The 16,138-nt window shown below is 33.8% G+C and overlaps 1 protein-coding gene across 1 annotated transcript in view; it reads left to right on the top strand.

Annotated features, from left to right (window-relative positions):
- Window positions 1-16,138, top strand: part of prpf39 (PRP39 pre-mRNA processing factor 39 homolog (yeast)) — a 50,011-nt gene that overhangs the window by 22,842 nt on the left and 11,031 nt on the right. Inside the window, exons 6-11 of the mRNA XM_028821709.2 lie at window positions 1,661-1,826; window positions 10,678-10,785; window positions 10,977-11,141; window positions 11,451-11,577; window positions 12,101-12,369; window positions 15,604-15,788. Coding sequence (XP_028677542.1) covers window positions 1,661-1,826; window positions 10,678-10,785; window positions 10,977-11,141; window positions 11,451-11,577; window positions 12,101-12,369; window positions 15,604-15,788 — 1,020 coding nt within the window. The remainder of the gene's footprint in view (window positions 1-1,660; window positions 1,827-10,677; window positions 10,786-10,976; window positions 11,142-11,450; window positions 11,578-12,100; window positions 12,370-15,603; window positions 15,789-16,138) is intronic.

The raw sequence follows: 16,138 nt of genomic DNA, 5'->3' as shown, positions 1-16,138 counted from the left end.
ACAGATGTCATTGTACCATTATCTTACCCATGTGATATTGGGTTGTATCTACATGATTGCCTGTATAGAGTTGCAAACTTTGTCTTGTACCTAATAAACAGGACACTAAAGATAGAGGAAAATGTTGAAATTCCACATAAACATTTAAATGGGCTTGGAGTTTGATTCAAATCTGTGCACTGTGCTACACAGATATTTTTTGTAAATAGAGCAGGATACCAGTTGGAATTTTCATTTATTTACCTCCCTGTGTATAACTGCATTAGGATAGTCGCTCTCCCTATTTCTTAAAAATTTGTTTCATAGCCCCCTTGATGATAGGTTTTTTTTTTCAGCTGGTAGAGTCACTGATTCCATGTCATTGGTATTAATAGATTTTAATTCTGTCTTGCCCCATGCTGCCCCCTCTTCCTCTCCTTCTCCCTTCCCCCCCCCTTTTTTTTTTTTTTTATAAACACTCCCACAGTTTTGTGAAATCAGCAATGTACAACTTTCATGGCCTGTATAAAAGTTATTTTTTTCGATTTAAAGTAAATCATTGACAACTTTACTCTTTGCACAGATTTTTTTCTTTAACAAAAATGCTATGCAATGGTTAAGGGCTCCTTTTAATTATAATCTAATTAAATGTTAAGATGTGTACCGAAAAGTGCCAAGGTAAAAAGGTTTTAAGAGCCTAATCTTAAGCTATCTCTGTTCTTTCAAAACGGAGGCAAATTCTTTATGTACAGGAGCAGAAAACAGATGACATTATCTATTCAGTATTTTTAATGTGAGCTTTTATGCTTGAACATTACATTTCCAAAGTCAAATTAAACCATTTTCTGTAGATATGTAACTGTAGAAAAAAAACTCAAAAGTTAATGTTTACATAAGTATTTAAACCTCTGTGATTTGGAAGCCCCAAGTTTACACAAATGACAAATGAATCACTAACCACACAAAGGCGAGTTATTTGACTACTGTATAGTTAAACATAAAGGACTCAAGTACTGTAGTACCTTATTATATTGATTTAAAAAGCTCACTTTGTAAGGGCCGTAGTCATCTTAATGGACAATCACAGCAAAAAATGAAGACAAAGGAATGTTCTGCTGATGTAAGAAACTGGTTTTGGCATATGCTTGCTTGAAAACGTACAACTTTTTTCTGAGAGAAGACCGTGGTCTCATAAAATCCGAATCCAGATTCTCATCCCAGTGACATCACTTAGTTTGCATTTTTGTAAAGCTAATTTCAGATAAGAGTAGTATGGAACATTGTGTTTTGTTGCTGCTGTACTGCCTTTAATGCATTTTGTTTTAATTACTGGGCTTTTTTTAAAAATTATGTGTAACCTTTTTCTTGATTTAAATAAATTATAGAACATTTATTAAAATAAGCAGACTACGTAGAATAGTTGTTTAAGTGACTACGCTTTTTATGTAAACACTTTTTTTCTTGAAGTACAAAGTTCATTGGAAGCTTCCAAGTACCATACGAAATTGCATAATTCAGATTTAATGGAATGTGAGCACAAGTGTATTTGTGCATTATGTTAAGAGCTAAAAATATATTCCTTGTTAGACATTTCATGATACAACTGTGTTTCCCTACAGTTATTCTTTGCTTAAAGTGTATATTTGTATTTATCTATATATTTTTTGTGTGTGTTTTATAGGTTTAGAGAACATGTACAGAACAACTTACCAAAACAGTTTTTATCTGTTGAAGAGTTCATAAAGCTGCGGCGAGAGCTGGCCTCTGTGAATGGCCATGGAGAGATTGGTGCTAAACTTGAAAATGATATTCCCCCAGGTATTGAGGATATAGCAGACCCAGCAAAGGTAATTTTAGTTGTAACACTGAAAACTCTTTAAGTAATGCTACAGGTTATTTTACAACAGAAGGCTTTACTTCTTTTCCCATTATCAACCTCTCATTAGTTGATATATGCAGGAAATTAGTGTAGTTTTTATGTCAAAATTCAAACTATAAGGTTAACACCCAAACATTTTTACAGTTTTAAGCAGAATGTTAGTGATCCCAGACACCGCCCAACATACTCCCACCCCCCAGGTTCTATCTATAGTACTGCAGGATGTTGACAATGATTTTTTTTTTTTTTTTTTTTGTCTGTCTATACACACAATTCTTTTATGTTGATATCATTGATATTTTCACCTATTGTATAATTTATATATTTTTATATATGTTTGTCAGGTTGGGATTTTCCTGGGTAACAGCAGGCCTGCTTATTTTAAGCAGCATAAAAATGTCAGTCTAAAAGTTTCTTTTAAAGATATTACGACAGATCCATTACACAACTTTGCCTTCCCCCTAGGGTTGTATTTAAAACTTTGTATAGTGCTTTTCACTAAGTGCAAACACAAAGCACCATTAACAATTCTACATTAAAATACCAGTACTGTATAAGTTATACTAATAACTAAACACAGAACAGGTACACATGCATATTTGAAGTTCTGTACTAGTAAAGCAACACATGAAGCAGAGCACACAGAATTTTATTTATTTTACTGAATTGGCTTTCCACATCCCAACCTGTACCTCTTTAGCAGCGTGTATGACACAATAGAGTAAAAGCATATATCCTTTGTTGATGTAAATTTGATACATATCGGTGTTTGCATTATTCTGATACGTTAATATTATGTTTGCTATTTTGTACTCAGATTTTCCATTGTGATAGTCCATTCAATACTTCTGTAAGATTTTACATTATTTGGTATCTATTTATGTTCATCATTGTCAACAACAGCCTAGTGTAAAATTGGTTTTTGCTGTGGCTTTGTGGGAACTCTGACTTCTCAAGTGGTACACACCAGGATAGAAAAGTGTACCTTTTATTCTACTGTTGTTTCTGCCATTTCCCATGAAGCGCAAATGTTGCTACTCCTGTAGCATATATGCAACATATATCATCACAAAGTACATTGGGACTATATTTTATACTTTTGGGTTTAATGTGGTGTGTGTGTGTGTGCCTCCCTTCTCGGGTATAAGCACTAATTCCTCATGTGCTTGTGATTTCAAAGTAGTAGTCTGGTGTGCCTGCAATTGTTAGATCTTAATGAGTGTGGATCTCCTTGACTGGGCAGTCTGTAGCTAATAACACATAATATCATTCTATTTAAATCCTTTGCTGTCTGTCTTTATTCTCCTTGCTTAAAGGTATCATTAACAAAACTAGTAGCCTTCCTACTGATTAATTGCTTAGCCCCTAAACCAAAATTGTTTAGTATTTTGTAGACAGACAACTTATAAAGTGGCATTCTATTTTGTGTATGAAAATAATTGGAGGATCTTAGGTGTGAATAACAGACAATGGTAGTGGAAAAAATAGACTTCATACCTATGTTAGTATAGCAATAAACAATGAGGAACCTGGCCAAACACACAGACAAATTGGAGAATGTGCCAAGATGTGTCATAAACCAAGAAAAACTGGATATGTAAGGTAAGAGAATTTTGCATTTGCTCTTTTTCATCTGTAGTTTAACTAATTTAGATCTTTAGGTGTGTTGTGTAGCTTAGTGGATTAGGTATTACATTGTAAACTTTGATGTTGACTTTGTCCGTCATTAATTTGTGCATTGCACAGGAATACGTTAAGTTCAGACGTCTCCACCAGTTAAAAAAGAACCACTTGTTACACTTCCTTGGTCCAGAATTTTATTAGGATGGTGTTCAGTTCCAAAAACCTAGCATGTAAATATTTGGCTGCCAGGTGTTTTCTAAAGATGCAGTTAACGTTTGTGTACCTAAAGCAAGTAGTCATGAACTGGACCAAAAAGCATTATTTAACTGCTTCATTGGTAAAACTTTTAAAGAATATTATCATTCTGGACTTCCAGTTGTACAGTATGTATTAAACAAATATACATGTGTATATGTGTATATATATAATCCCAAAAGTAAGGTCTCCAAAGCGGTGGGGACATAGAGAAACTGTTTGTATGGCTGTTGGCCACACTGTTGTGATTGGTGCTTCCTCCACTCCCAAACAAGCATGTGCGGCTTTGCTGGGATGCTCAATCTTGGCTTGGCAGCCCTTGAAAATGGAGCTCCCATTGAACGCTACCGCCAAGTGCAAAGTTCGTGCAGGAGACAGTCGCGAAGGTTGAGGAAAACCTGTGTAAAGATCGGCGGTTGGAACTTCATCACCCACCCACCCAATAGTCCGGACTTGGCACCCAGTGATTACCACCTGTTCCCTAAGTTGAAAGAACATTTGTCCGGAAGGCAATTCTGCTCCGACGAAGAGGTGAAAGATGAGGTTCAACGCTTCCTGAAGGACATGGCGGCGAGCTGGTATGACATGGGCATTCTAAAACTACCACAGCGTCTACAAAAATGCATCGACCGAAATGGCGATTATGTAGAAAAACAAATAAGTCTTTAAAATGATGTAAACATTATAGAAAATAAATAGTTGGTTGTATTTCTAAAAAAATAGGAGACCTTACTTTTGGGATTGCCCTCGTATGTATATATATGTGCATATATGTATATGTATATATATATGTGTGTGTGTGTGTGTATGTATATATAATATATATATACATAATTATATAATGTATGTATATTATATATGTGTGTATGTATATACAGTATGTGTATATGTATATGTGTGTGTTGTAGTCACTGATATTTTCAGTTAAGTAAATGAAATAAAATAAATATTATAAAATACAAATTCAAACATTATTAATAATTGGTAATTACCAAGATTATTCCATATTTTCATTTACACAAACTCTTTTTAAAGCTATTTTTGTAACACACCTTTCAAATGAGGTTTAGCAAATTACTTAGTTGGGTTTGTTGTATTGGAGTTCTGAGATTGCATGGCACGCATTACCAGGGCAGTAATACTTACCAAAGAGTAACATTTAATGAACAAGTCCAATTAATTCAAATTTCAAATGTCTAAATCTCATAATCCTTTAAAGGTTTTAACAAATGTGAAAAAGGAGGTAAAGTTACCTTGTGTAAAAATAAAAACTTATTACTTGAATATTAATGACACTTTTTTTTTTTTTTGGAAGCCCCAGATCTTCTTATTCCATTTCCATGCATGTTAATGCAGAGTTAGCAATTTAAATTGGGTTGATCTTACCTGTAGTAATTCTTGTAACTGTCCAGTACCATTCAGATGCATATTTCATTACATAGTATTTTACTAATGAATATTCTTATGGCTTCAAAATCCAAACAAATGATACAGATTTAAGATTTGCTGATTAGTTTTCAGCAATTTTGTGTTTACAGTTTGTTGATTAGTTTTCAGCAATTTTGTGTTTACAGTCCTGCTAACTGTGTTTGAGCTTCATTCTCCTTCTAAGTATTGAGTTTTTACATTTGCTACAGCTGCGTGTATGGAGTTTCTGACAGATAATCTTGTTTTCTTCCACATCCCAAAGACATGCAGGTTAGATCCTCTAATTACAGTCATCTGCTGACTTGTGACTCCATATGTAACAGGGCTTTTGGCTGTATGCCTTTTCATGCAGCTCATTACAATTGAGGCTCTGTGGGTCACCGGTATGCACAAATTTCAGTATGGAGTGGCACAAATAGATTTTCATCTTGCAGGCCAAGTTTATGTAAGACAGTGTTTCTCAACTACTGGGTTGCAAGCTTCTTGTGTTCCTTCCCAGGTGGATCTCCTGTTGCGTTGCAGATTGTTTCCTCATTTCTGTTTGTAATTGCTACTAGTGGGTTGTCGATTTGAAAAAGGCAAAACTGTGTTTTGGGACCCTAAAAGTTGAGAAACACTGATGTAAAGAGGTGGTGCTGGCTGAATGCATGATGCATATCTCTATAAATTCAGAGGATGAATTCTAACATTCACTATTTTTATTGGTGCCACGTATAGTACTGCATTTATAAAGCACATCTTGCAATTTTTAACTTCCTTGTTTAAATACTTCACATTACAAGTTAAAATGATTGCAACTCACTGCTCATTGGTCATGTCACTGCACACTTAAAGCAAGTTGGAGTCTTTTATTTTTATTTTGACTAATTCCTTAATGTAAAGTCGTAATAATGAAAACTTTTTTTTTTTTTTTTTTTCTGCTCAAGGAACAGTGGGATTTTCACTTTATTAAGTTAAACTTTAAGTGATTTTTAACTAATTTTTGTGATTTCATGCTGAAATTTAAGCTCGGTCTTAACTCATCACGCTTATTCTGACAGTTGTCACTTCAGTGTAGTAAAAAGTGGGCAACATAATTATCAACTAATAATTAGAATGGGTATTACTAGACCAGTGATTAAGCTTTTAAGTATTTGTTTTGTTTAGACTGATGTGAAAGCACAGGTAGGTGTGATTCTTGGTAATTACAACAGTAAAGGAAATCCTAACTTAAAGTTGAAATCACCAAGATTTGCCCAAGGTGAGAGGGTTTGAAATAGGCTGTACAATACTGTATTTGATAAAGGACTTAGAAATGGGGGGTGGTGGTCCTTAATATTTTTATCATTAGTTTTTAATCTGTGTTGCAAAGCTATGTAGAATTTTGTATTGTAGTTCAAATTACCAATGTGTCCAATCAACAGTTCAAAAAAGGCACACAATGATTATTTTTGTATTTTCATTTCCTATTATGGAACATCATTTTGAATTGGTCCACAAAGCATTTTAAATGCTTTTTAACACTGTCAGCTTAGTCTGAAGACTTTGTTGTTTTCCATCTATGCTCTACTTTACTTTTTGCAGTTTGCATCGTTATTAAACCAAGTATTTTTATTTTTATTAGTGCACTACTATATGCAAGTTGTCTTTCAGATTGACAGTTATGTCAGATGATCATTATTCTCCAGGAATTTAAGTTTGAGTTTCTCAACATATCTACAATATTTGAAGTAGTTGTGCAGTTGTAATCTAGATAGTCCACTGTTCTTGCTGTGATTGTACTGGTGAGGAACAAGTTATTTAGTAGTAATCAGAGAATTCATTTAATGAAGTTGTACTTTTAATTTTGAATCTCTGCACCATGAGTAATAAGATGTAATGTATGATTTATTATAATGATTTTGAACATATACGCAAATTCCCACCAAGTTTATCAGGTGTATAAAGCATTTGTGAAAGACTTCTATTTCAACACTGATGTTAATATTGGTGGTCCATAAATGCTGCATAACTTTGATTTATAAATCTATCCGATAAATGTTGAAAAATTCAGTTGCAATCAAAGAATATGCCCTAGAAAGTGTTAAAGTACTAATAATTCTGGATAGATTCTGGTTTAATATGTTCAACTCAGAGGATGTCAAATCACTTAAGTTTTTTGAAATTATATGCAACGCATCACATAATTCTAAGGCTGTCACCTAGTCCTGAGACAGTTTAGTTGTATCTAATTTCACAATACAAAAGTTATCTTGTGTATTGCTTGACATTACCTTATGACTGAAGAAGAAATGGGCATTCAGAAATGTCTTTGTCGAAATTAGGGAATTTGATAATCAGATTTAAAACCTATAACCAAAGTATTTAATGATAAACTTGCAGAACTGTTGTCCATCTGTGAAAGGAAGAGAACGTGAAAGTTGACTACAGTATGCATAATTTGGACATATCCACTTGTGAAAGTGGGTTTGGATTTCAGATTACATATTTCTCATGCGCACACACACACTCGCACTTAATTTAGTGAGTCATATCTTCAGACTACAGAGAATCATAACATTGTTTGATAAATGCTGCACTATATCCACATACTTGCTTTCAAATTGAACTCTGTTGGAACCAGAAAAATACAAAAATTGTTGAAATAGAACAGTTGTCATGATATTTTTCAAATGCTACAGGAGCAACAAGCTGCAGTTAATGTAGCTGTTGCAAACCATCAATGTGAGAATGAGTACTTGAGACATCAATTACACTTTTTTCACTGGTACTGTTTTAGAAATAGATTACAGATCCTAAATTGCTACAAGGAGAAATTATAAAACAAAGTAAAGATTTTAATAAAGAGAACCTACAAAAACATGTTAGAATGCAAATTTTCCAGTGTTTTGATTCGTGCCTATCTAATAACACTAAATTGAAATATGCGTTATTTCATAGGGTATCGGGTACGTGCATTATCTCCATACTTGTTTCCCAATGTTTCATGATTTATTATTGAAGGCAAATCTACTTAGTCTTGCCAAAACTAAAGAAATGCCACCAAATTTACCAAGTGATGTTTCACTAAGGAGACAGAGATCAGATTGTGTTTGTAGCAACCAGAGTAGCTGGGATTAGGAAGTGGCATTTTAAGCTGCAAAAAACTTTTGTACTAGCTTTATGTTTAGAATTTTTAATACAAAAGAAGTTACTAATTTAGACATCCCTTTTTGGGTCAGAGTTTTAGTTCCAAGCCTCATTATACTTTATTGGTTGGATATTGTTTGATCTGGACTTGTTGTTGGTGTTTATTATAAGAAGTTGGTGTTTTGCTTAGCAGCTTCTGTAAAATATGTAGAATAGATACAGTCTGCAATCTAAGATCATAAACCTGTAGGCTGAATGGTGCTTTGATTAGCAATTCTTCTGGCTTAATTTGTGGGGAAGTAAATGCCATCTTATTTAGGATGCTGAACATCTTTTCTACACTCGCAGTTAGATATGATGCATGTTCCCCTCTTCCTTGGTAAGAGTGCAGTAAGTTGAAGTAACTCTTGTACGGGACATGTCACTTTCACAATTTTTCAAATATTTTCAGATTTGTCATCTTTTTTTATACTTAAGAGTAATCTTCTGTTAAAATAGAACTTGTACTTAGGGTCACATTTTAAAATTGCAATGGAAAAATAGAATTTTTTGCTTTGTTAGGCTGGGTGTGTAGGAGTGGAGTCATGGTTTATAAGATTTTTCTCAGCGGCATTTACCAAGCTTGGCTGCAGCAAGCAGTGCTTTCTATAGTCAATTTATCTGTTATATATAATAGACACACACACATACTTAAGAGTTTTTGTTCCTCTTGTTGTCTTGCTGTATTTTGCTACTGTAAATGAATATTGAAGGTATTCAATATACAGTAATCCCCTCCATCGCGGGGGTTGCGTTCCAGAACCCCCCACGAAAGGTGAAAATCAGCGAAGTAGAAACCATATGTTCATATGGTTATTTTTATATATTTTAAGCCCTTATAAACTCTCCCACACTATTATAAACATTTCCCGCACAATTATACAGCATAAACTCTTTGTATTCTCTTACATATTAGGTAAGATTCGTTGAAATTATGTATGTAAACACAGTTTATATACAGTAAAATCTAAATATTATTTTAAAGATATCGAGCGTCTCCGATATCACATATGTTACAGCCATTATGACAGACAGGCCACCAGCAATAAATATGTATAATGCAAGAAAAATTGTATACAGTAAAATGTGTGTACAGTGACACTAAACTATGTACATGTAATAAGTACTGTACGTAGATAATTATGGTTACTCACCAACAATGACACGACGACTTGTCTGAGAACGATGAGTTTAATTTTACTGCACAACAAAGGAGAGCGTTACAGCTCTTCTAAAGGAGCCTCTTCAGGTGACTGTGTAGCACCGCCATTGTTCTTCTTCCAGCACTCTTCAATCCAAATCCCTAAAGCAGATTCCATCCAGACTACTGCCTTATCACGTCCACTTGCAACCTGTTTTGCGCCCTGGTTAAAGGACACTGCGGCCGTAGATCTTGTATGCTTTTCCTCCTTTTTATTTAAAAAGAATCGTGGACTCATTGATGCTGTAATGGTGTCCTGCAGTGGTGTAGCTGTACCCTTCCTTCAACATATCCAAAACTTTTACCTTTTCTGCAATCATTTGCATCTTCTGTTGGTGCTTAGACACGGCCCCTGAAGCAGTAGCAGGAGCATGTTAATGCTGCTTAACTGTGTGCTCTGATTGGGTAGCTTCTCAGCCATCCGCCAATAGCATCTCTTGTATGAAATCAACTGGGCAAACCAGCTGAGGAAGCAAGTGCCAGAAGTAAAAAAAAAAACCCATTGTCCGCAGAAACCCGCGAAGCAGTGAAAAATCCCCGTTCTATATTTAGATATGCTTACATATAAAATCCACGATAGAGTGAAGCTGCGAAAGTTGAAGTGCGATATAGCGAGGGATTACTGTAATCTTTTGTGTGGCTATGTATATTGTCCCAATAAATCATTGGGATTTTTTTTTTTTTTTAAATAAGACTTAATAGTTGGAATGTTTGGCAGTCAAATGGAAATTGTTTTTGTGTCAGAATGGAACTGAATTTGAGGCATCGTGGTTTTTGAAGATCCAGAAACAAATCTTAATATTTGATGCATTGTGTGTGTTTACAGAGTGGCTTTGTGTTATCTTTCTCTCTATCACGATTAGTTTTTGAGTGTCATTTCCTAGCTGAAGTATTCTCTGGTATAATTTGGATATCAGAAGGAGCGATCTTAAAGGAGATGCCAATTATCAATGCACACCTATGGACATTTTTCATTTGATAGTTAACTGAGCTATTTTTGTGGCACCAGAAAAATTAACCCATGGACTTTGGTGATGCAGCTTGTTCCTCCTGATAGTTTAATATGTTAAAAATATTCTATTCTGGCAAATATAGAGATGTAATAGTGTTCTTTTTTTAAATTCTGAAGTAGAGTTCATTGACTCATTGCCTCCTTCATTCACAGCTTGTTACAGAAATAGAAAATATGCGTCATAGAGTACTAGAGATGCGTCAAGAAGTCTTTAATCACAATGAACATGAAGTTAGCAAGCGATGGACCTTTGAAGAGGGGGTAAGATGATTGTTTGAAGTAGTGGAATTTCACAAACTCTTGATATCCTAATCTCTGAGCCTCCATTATTTCCTTTAGAGAAATGCCATGGCATATTTGAATAATCTGGTGTGAAATAAAGGGTACTACATTTTAATTTTTGTCAGTGGGCTAGGTAAGGGGTTCTAACATTTGCTGCTTGTTTCCATTAGATCAAACGACCTTACTTCCATGTAAAGCCCTTGGAAAAATCTCAGCTCAATAACTGGAAAGAGTACCTCGATTTTGAAATAGAGAATGGAACACCCGAACGTGTTGTGGTTCTTTTTGAACGATGCCTTGTGGCCTGTGCCCTGTATGAAGAGTTTTGGATAAAGGTAATTTAGTGGTTTTCACTTCTTGCTCAGCATTTGTAACTAGTGAGTAAGACAATGCAATATTTTAATGTTATGTGACTGTATTTGTTGTATTAGGGGATGGTCTGCTTGCCACCAGATATGACTGCTGCATTTGCCAACTTCGTTGCATCTCTTCGTCCTACCTTACAGAAACTAATCTTAATGGTTTGATGAAGGTGCTGATGGGTTTAAAAGAATTTATGTTATGTAAATGTGTTTGCTGTCTAAAGTTAAAGACAGTAGTATGATCTTTTGGGTTTCCTTTTCTTGCATTTTTTTTCTTTAAAGTATGCCAAGTATTTGGAAAATCACAGCATCGAAGGAGTGAGACATATCTTCATGAAAGCATGCACTATACATCTAACTAGAAAGCCCATGGTCCATTTGCTCTGGGCAGCTTTTGAAGAGCAGCAAGGTAGGATACTATTGATATTGCTTATTTTTGGCATCTAAATTTTATAGCTTTAGAAACTGTGCCTGTCTATGGAAAGTCACATTTGAGATTCTTAATGACCAGTCACAGTTCTAATGTTGAGGCAAAATCAGATATTTTCCTATCATTTCCTTTTTGTTTAATGGTGATGTACTTGCTTTAAAGTTTAACGTGATTGAAAAGTCCAAATTTCTTACACATATCATTTTTTGCACATAATTTTAGAATATCTTGATAAATGTCTCCTATGCCATCTTTCTCGAACATTCTTTACCAATTTAAAGAAGAATTTTTACTTTTATTCATTGTTCAAAAATATTTTCATACCTTGCAATTTTTGTGCTTGTCACTAATTACACCATAGCAAGTTCCACAAATGGAACCCTTATTTACTGTTGCCAAATTAAAGTAAGCAAATATACTAGTAAAATGATTGAAATTGGGAAGACTTGGAGTGTTTTGGTCATTTTTCGTTTGTAGACTTTAATGACATTTTGTTTTCTAGGAAATATAAATGAAGCAAGACAAATTTTGAAGACATTCGAAGAATCTGTACCAGGGCTGGCCATGGTTCGTTTGCGGCGTGTAAGCCTTGAACGTCGTCATGGAAATCTAGAGGAAGCAGAAATTTTGCTTCGAGATGCAATCAACAATGGTAGAACTATTGCGGAGTCATCGTTTTATGCTGTTAAATTGGCTCGGCTTCTTTTCAAAGTGCATAAAAATATACAGAAAGCACGGAATGTACTGCTGGATGCAATAGAGAAAGACAAGGTATGAAAGGGTTTTTTTTTTTTTGTTATAAATCTTATGGTTTTAAGTGTCTAAACAGTCATTAATAGCAGAAGCTGCTGAACGGGACACCAAAAGATTAATAAACTTTTTTTATTAGGAGAACTTCAAGTAATTCATTCAGTGTTTTCACTTTTTTTTCCTTTGCTAATGTTTGTTCCTTGAATGTGTGTTCTTGACAGCAGTCATAATTCCTAATATTGTAAAATCCATTTGAAATGGAGAGTGCTTTGATTTGAATTCAGTTAAATGCCGGCTGTAAACTTTCTGAATTCTGAACATTTTTTAATAGCTTTATGCTTTTCAGTTAGTGATATCTTTGTTTTTCAGATCTCAGCTGCAAAGTAATGCTATATGTTGTATCATGCCACTAATTCTTTTCACATTATTCTCTTGTGTAATTTTCTAAATACTCTGAACCATCGTATAAGTGGTCATATCACCCCTTACCCACACATCTTTGATTTTAAAGCAGTCTGGTGAATTGTCAATTTTTCAGGCTACTAAGCAAATGTTCTGTATAAAATTGCTTCTGTTAATTTAATTATTCATGGGTTTTGTCCTCCATGTCCAAAGCTTATAATAAAATCATGGTCTAAGAGTTCAACTGTAGGAATTGAATCATTTCATAAGTAATGCAGACATCTGGAAAAAATATAATGGATAACTTTTTTTTTTTTTCCCCCCAACACAGGATGGTCTAGTTTCACCTGTAATGAGAAACACTCAAATAGATTCTTCATCCCTTTTCATATTTTTAATACTACTATTTAGTCCAACCCTTTGTCTTTCCTAGATTTATAGATAACTGTTCATTCAAAGTATGTTATCATTCATAAATGGGGTATAAGGAGGGTTTGAGAATATAACTTTTTAGTTATGCATATGAGAAATGCAACAAATTTACTTAAATTGCTTTTTGTGGCAATTGTCAAGTGGATCCAGGAACTGTTCTTTTAGATGTATGGTAAGTGAAGGTTCTGCTTCATAAGCTTCAGGAAATAGTTTTATTTACATATGGATTACATTTCAGTGTGCAAAAAAGCTGGTGATTTGTCTGTTTCAGGTAATCGTTTTTTTTTTTTTTTGATATACTGTTAAGCTAACCTTCTTTGCTTTTTTGAATGAAATATTAATGGTGCAGGCACAGAATTTGTGAATTTCCCATTGGGATTAATAAAGTATCTATCTATCTATCTATCTATCTATCTATCTATCAGATGGACACACTTGGTTTACATGTAAGGTTATAGCTCATTTGTTCTGGTAGCTTCCTAGTAATCCATGGTAATATATAATAAAGACTTCATTATGGTATTTCAGCCTGCCCCAAAGAATGATACATTCACATGCTATTGGAAAAGTTAGATAATAGGAGTTTCCAAGTGAATACCCTACATAGATGGAGCTCCAATTCAGACAATTAAGCTAAGCAAAGCTTACCCGGGTTCTCAGTTGTGGTATTACGCTGATCTATCACCTTAGTCAATTTATATAACACCAAAACAGAATCTGGTCAGCCACAAATGTCTCTCTTACACTTCTGTTTCGTTTGGAGCAAACTAATACACATGTAATATATTAAAATTTGCTCTTTTATTTTCATGAAAAAGCCTTGCATTTCCCTAAGTAGTCTGACCAAAATGTCACTGAAGTGGAAAGGTGAGAGAGTGCGTATTAGAGCTCTGAAAACTTGGATAGCATGTGAACACAGCACAACTCTCAATGGAGAATATTGCTTATGATGCTTAGTGTAGATTTGATTATCCTTCACAAATCTTTGCAGCATTGTTTTGTAACTTCCTGCTGCTTTGTTGGTCAAAATCCCAAGAATTCATTTGATTACTCTGACATTATTTAACTAACTTTGCACTTCAGGTTAAAATAAAGCTCCGAACGGTGAACATTTTGTTTACAACTTAAGTTTATCTTTCATACTGCCAGTGCATTTTTTTTTTTTTTTAAACTATTTTACAGTTTTATATATAATGCACTATTTTATTGTAAGCTTGTAACTATAGATAGCCAGTTGTGTTCTGTCATATATTCATTTTCAAAATAATGCTTTTACAGTGTACATAAAAATTGATATCAATTGGGGGAAGTTTAATTCATGTTGTGAATATTTAACCATCTTATTCTTTGATTTGTAGAATGTTGAATTGTGGACATGCCTCACAAGCATCTTAGGCTTGACCTTTCACGTTAATATTTCTTTTAATGTGTGTCTTCTGTGTGTTTTTTGTGTATGGTTTTCATTTGTTTAATTTTGTACATTTTTTTTTCTCTTTTCAGTTACACTCTTGTGGTTGAATTTATGTAAAATTCATCTGAAAAAAATTAGTTGTCCAAGAAATCTTGTGGTTTTATTCCATTAATATATTGCAATTTTGGGTGCTTATTATTCTAATGCTGCCATTTTTGTTGCACGTGTTAATCTCTCCACATGCAGGCATTTCGTGTGAGATTTTTATTCCGTATAGTTGTGGATTGCCTCTCATTACTTTCTAACCTTCACTCTTAAATGATTTAAGAAAGTTTTTTTTTTTCCCCAATGTACAAGTCAAATGTGTGAATGACTAATGAAAATGTTTGATTATGATGTACAGCAAAGGTCAGTGCAGTGTAATGTTGGCTAAAATTAGCCGTTTGTGTCTAATGTGACAATTTTAGAGCACAGAAATGACACAATTTAGAAGAAAAATCGAGTACTATTGCTTTCCAAGTTCACCGATCCATAAAATATTGTTGAAGGTGGAAGTTCATTTTGATTGTAGTCATTACTCCATTAGACAACAAGGTTATTCTAATGGTACCAATGTAATGCTATCTAAGAATTTATAATGCTTTCTTTTTAGTATTCATAAATATTTTAATCTTAAAAGAAATAAACATACTGATATAAATAGATAATTATGTATTTGTTTTAAAGGTTAATTTCAACTTTTAAAGTCCCTTTTGAAAAATTTCTTAAATGCAGTAACTTTGCCCAAGCGTTAAAGATAAGGTAGGGGAGGTTCCGAAAGTTTACATTTCAACTTATTTTCTTCTTTTTTTTTTTTTTTTTTTATTCTTTTTCCCCTGACATAGTGTGTACAAATTGGACAATGCATGTGTTTATCTTTTTTCATGTGGTTTGTGTTTACATCGTAAGTTACTGTTTTTTAGTTTTCATCTTTAATAATATTACTTTCTGGATTTTTTTGAACTTGGTAGCACAACCCTAAGCTATTCCTCAACCTTCTTGAACTGGAGTTTAGTGGAGACTTAAGACAAAATGAAGACAACATCCTTAAATGCTTTGACTCTGCAATAAACAGCTTCCTACCAACAGAAACAAGAGTAATATTCTCACAAAGAAAAGTAGAATTTCTGGAAGACTTTGGAGGTGATGTGAACAAGTATGTGCATTTTTTTTGTACAGATAATTTTTCTTTGATAAATTTGTATATGTATCCTTGTGAACATACACTGCAAAACCCCATATTTTATATCCATTCAACTTTAGAACCTTCTCCAACACTTAGAGAGATATGAAATCAGATAACCCAGTATGTGGTTGTTGCTCGATACTAAAAATTTAAAGTTAACAGAAGCCCAATATGGATGCCTAAAGAAACATGACTACTTGCCAAGTTATGAAGACATTTAAACAAATTTTCAGGAACTTTTTTTTTTTTTTTCTTTTTAGTAAAGTAAGATGGATACAACACTAAGATGTTAAATTTGAGAACATTTATTTATGTAACTT

The sequence above is a fragment of the Erpetoichthys calabaricus genome, chromosome 16 (assembly GCF_900747795.2).
Source record: "Erpetoichthys calabaricus chromosome 16, fErpCal1.3, whole genome shotgun sequence".
In the NCBI taxonomy this organism is placed as follows: domain Eukaryota; kingdom Metazoa; phylum Chordata; class Cladistia; order Polypteriformes; family Polypteridae; genus Erpetoichthys; species Erpetoichthys calabaricus.
This window is presented reverse-complemented; position numbering and strand designations above follow the sequence as displayed.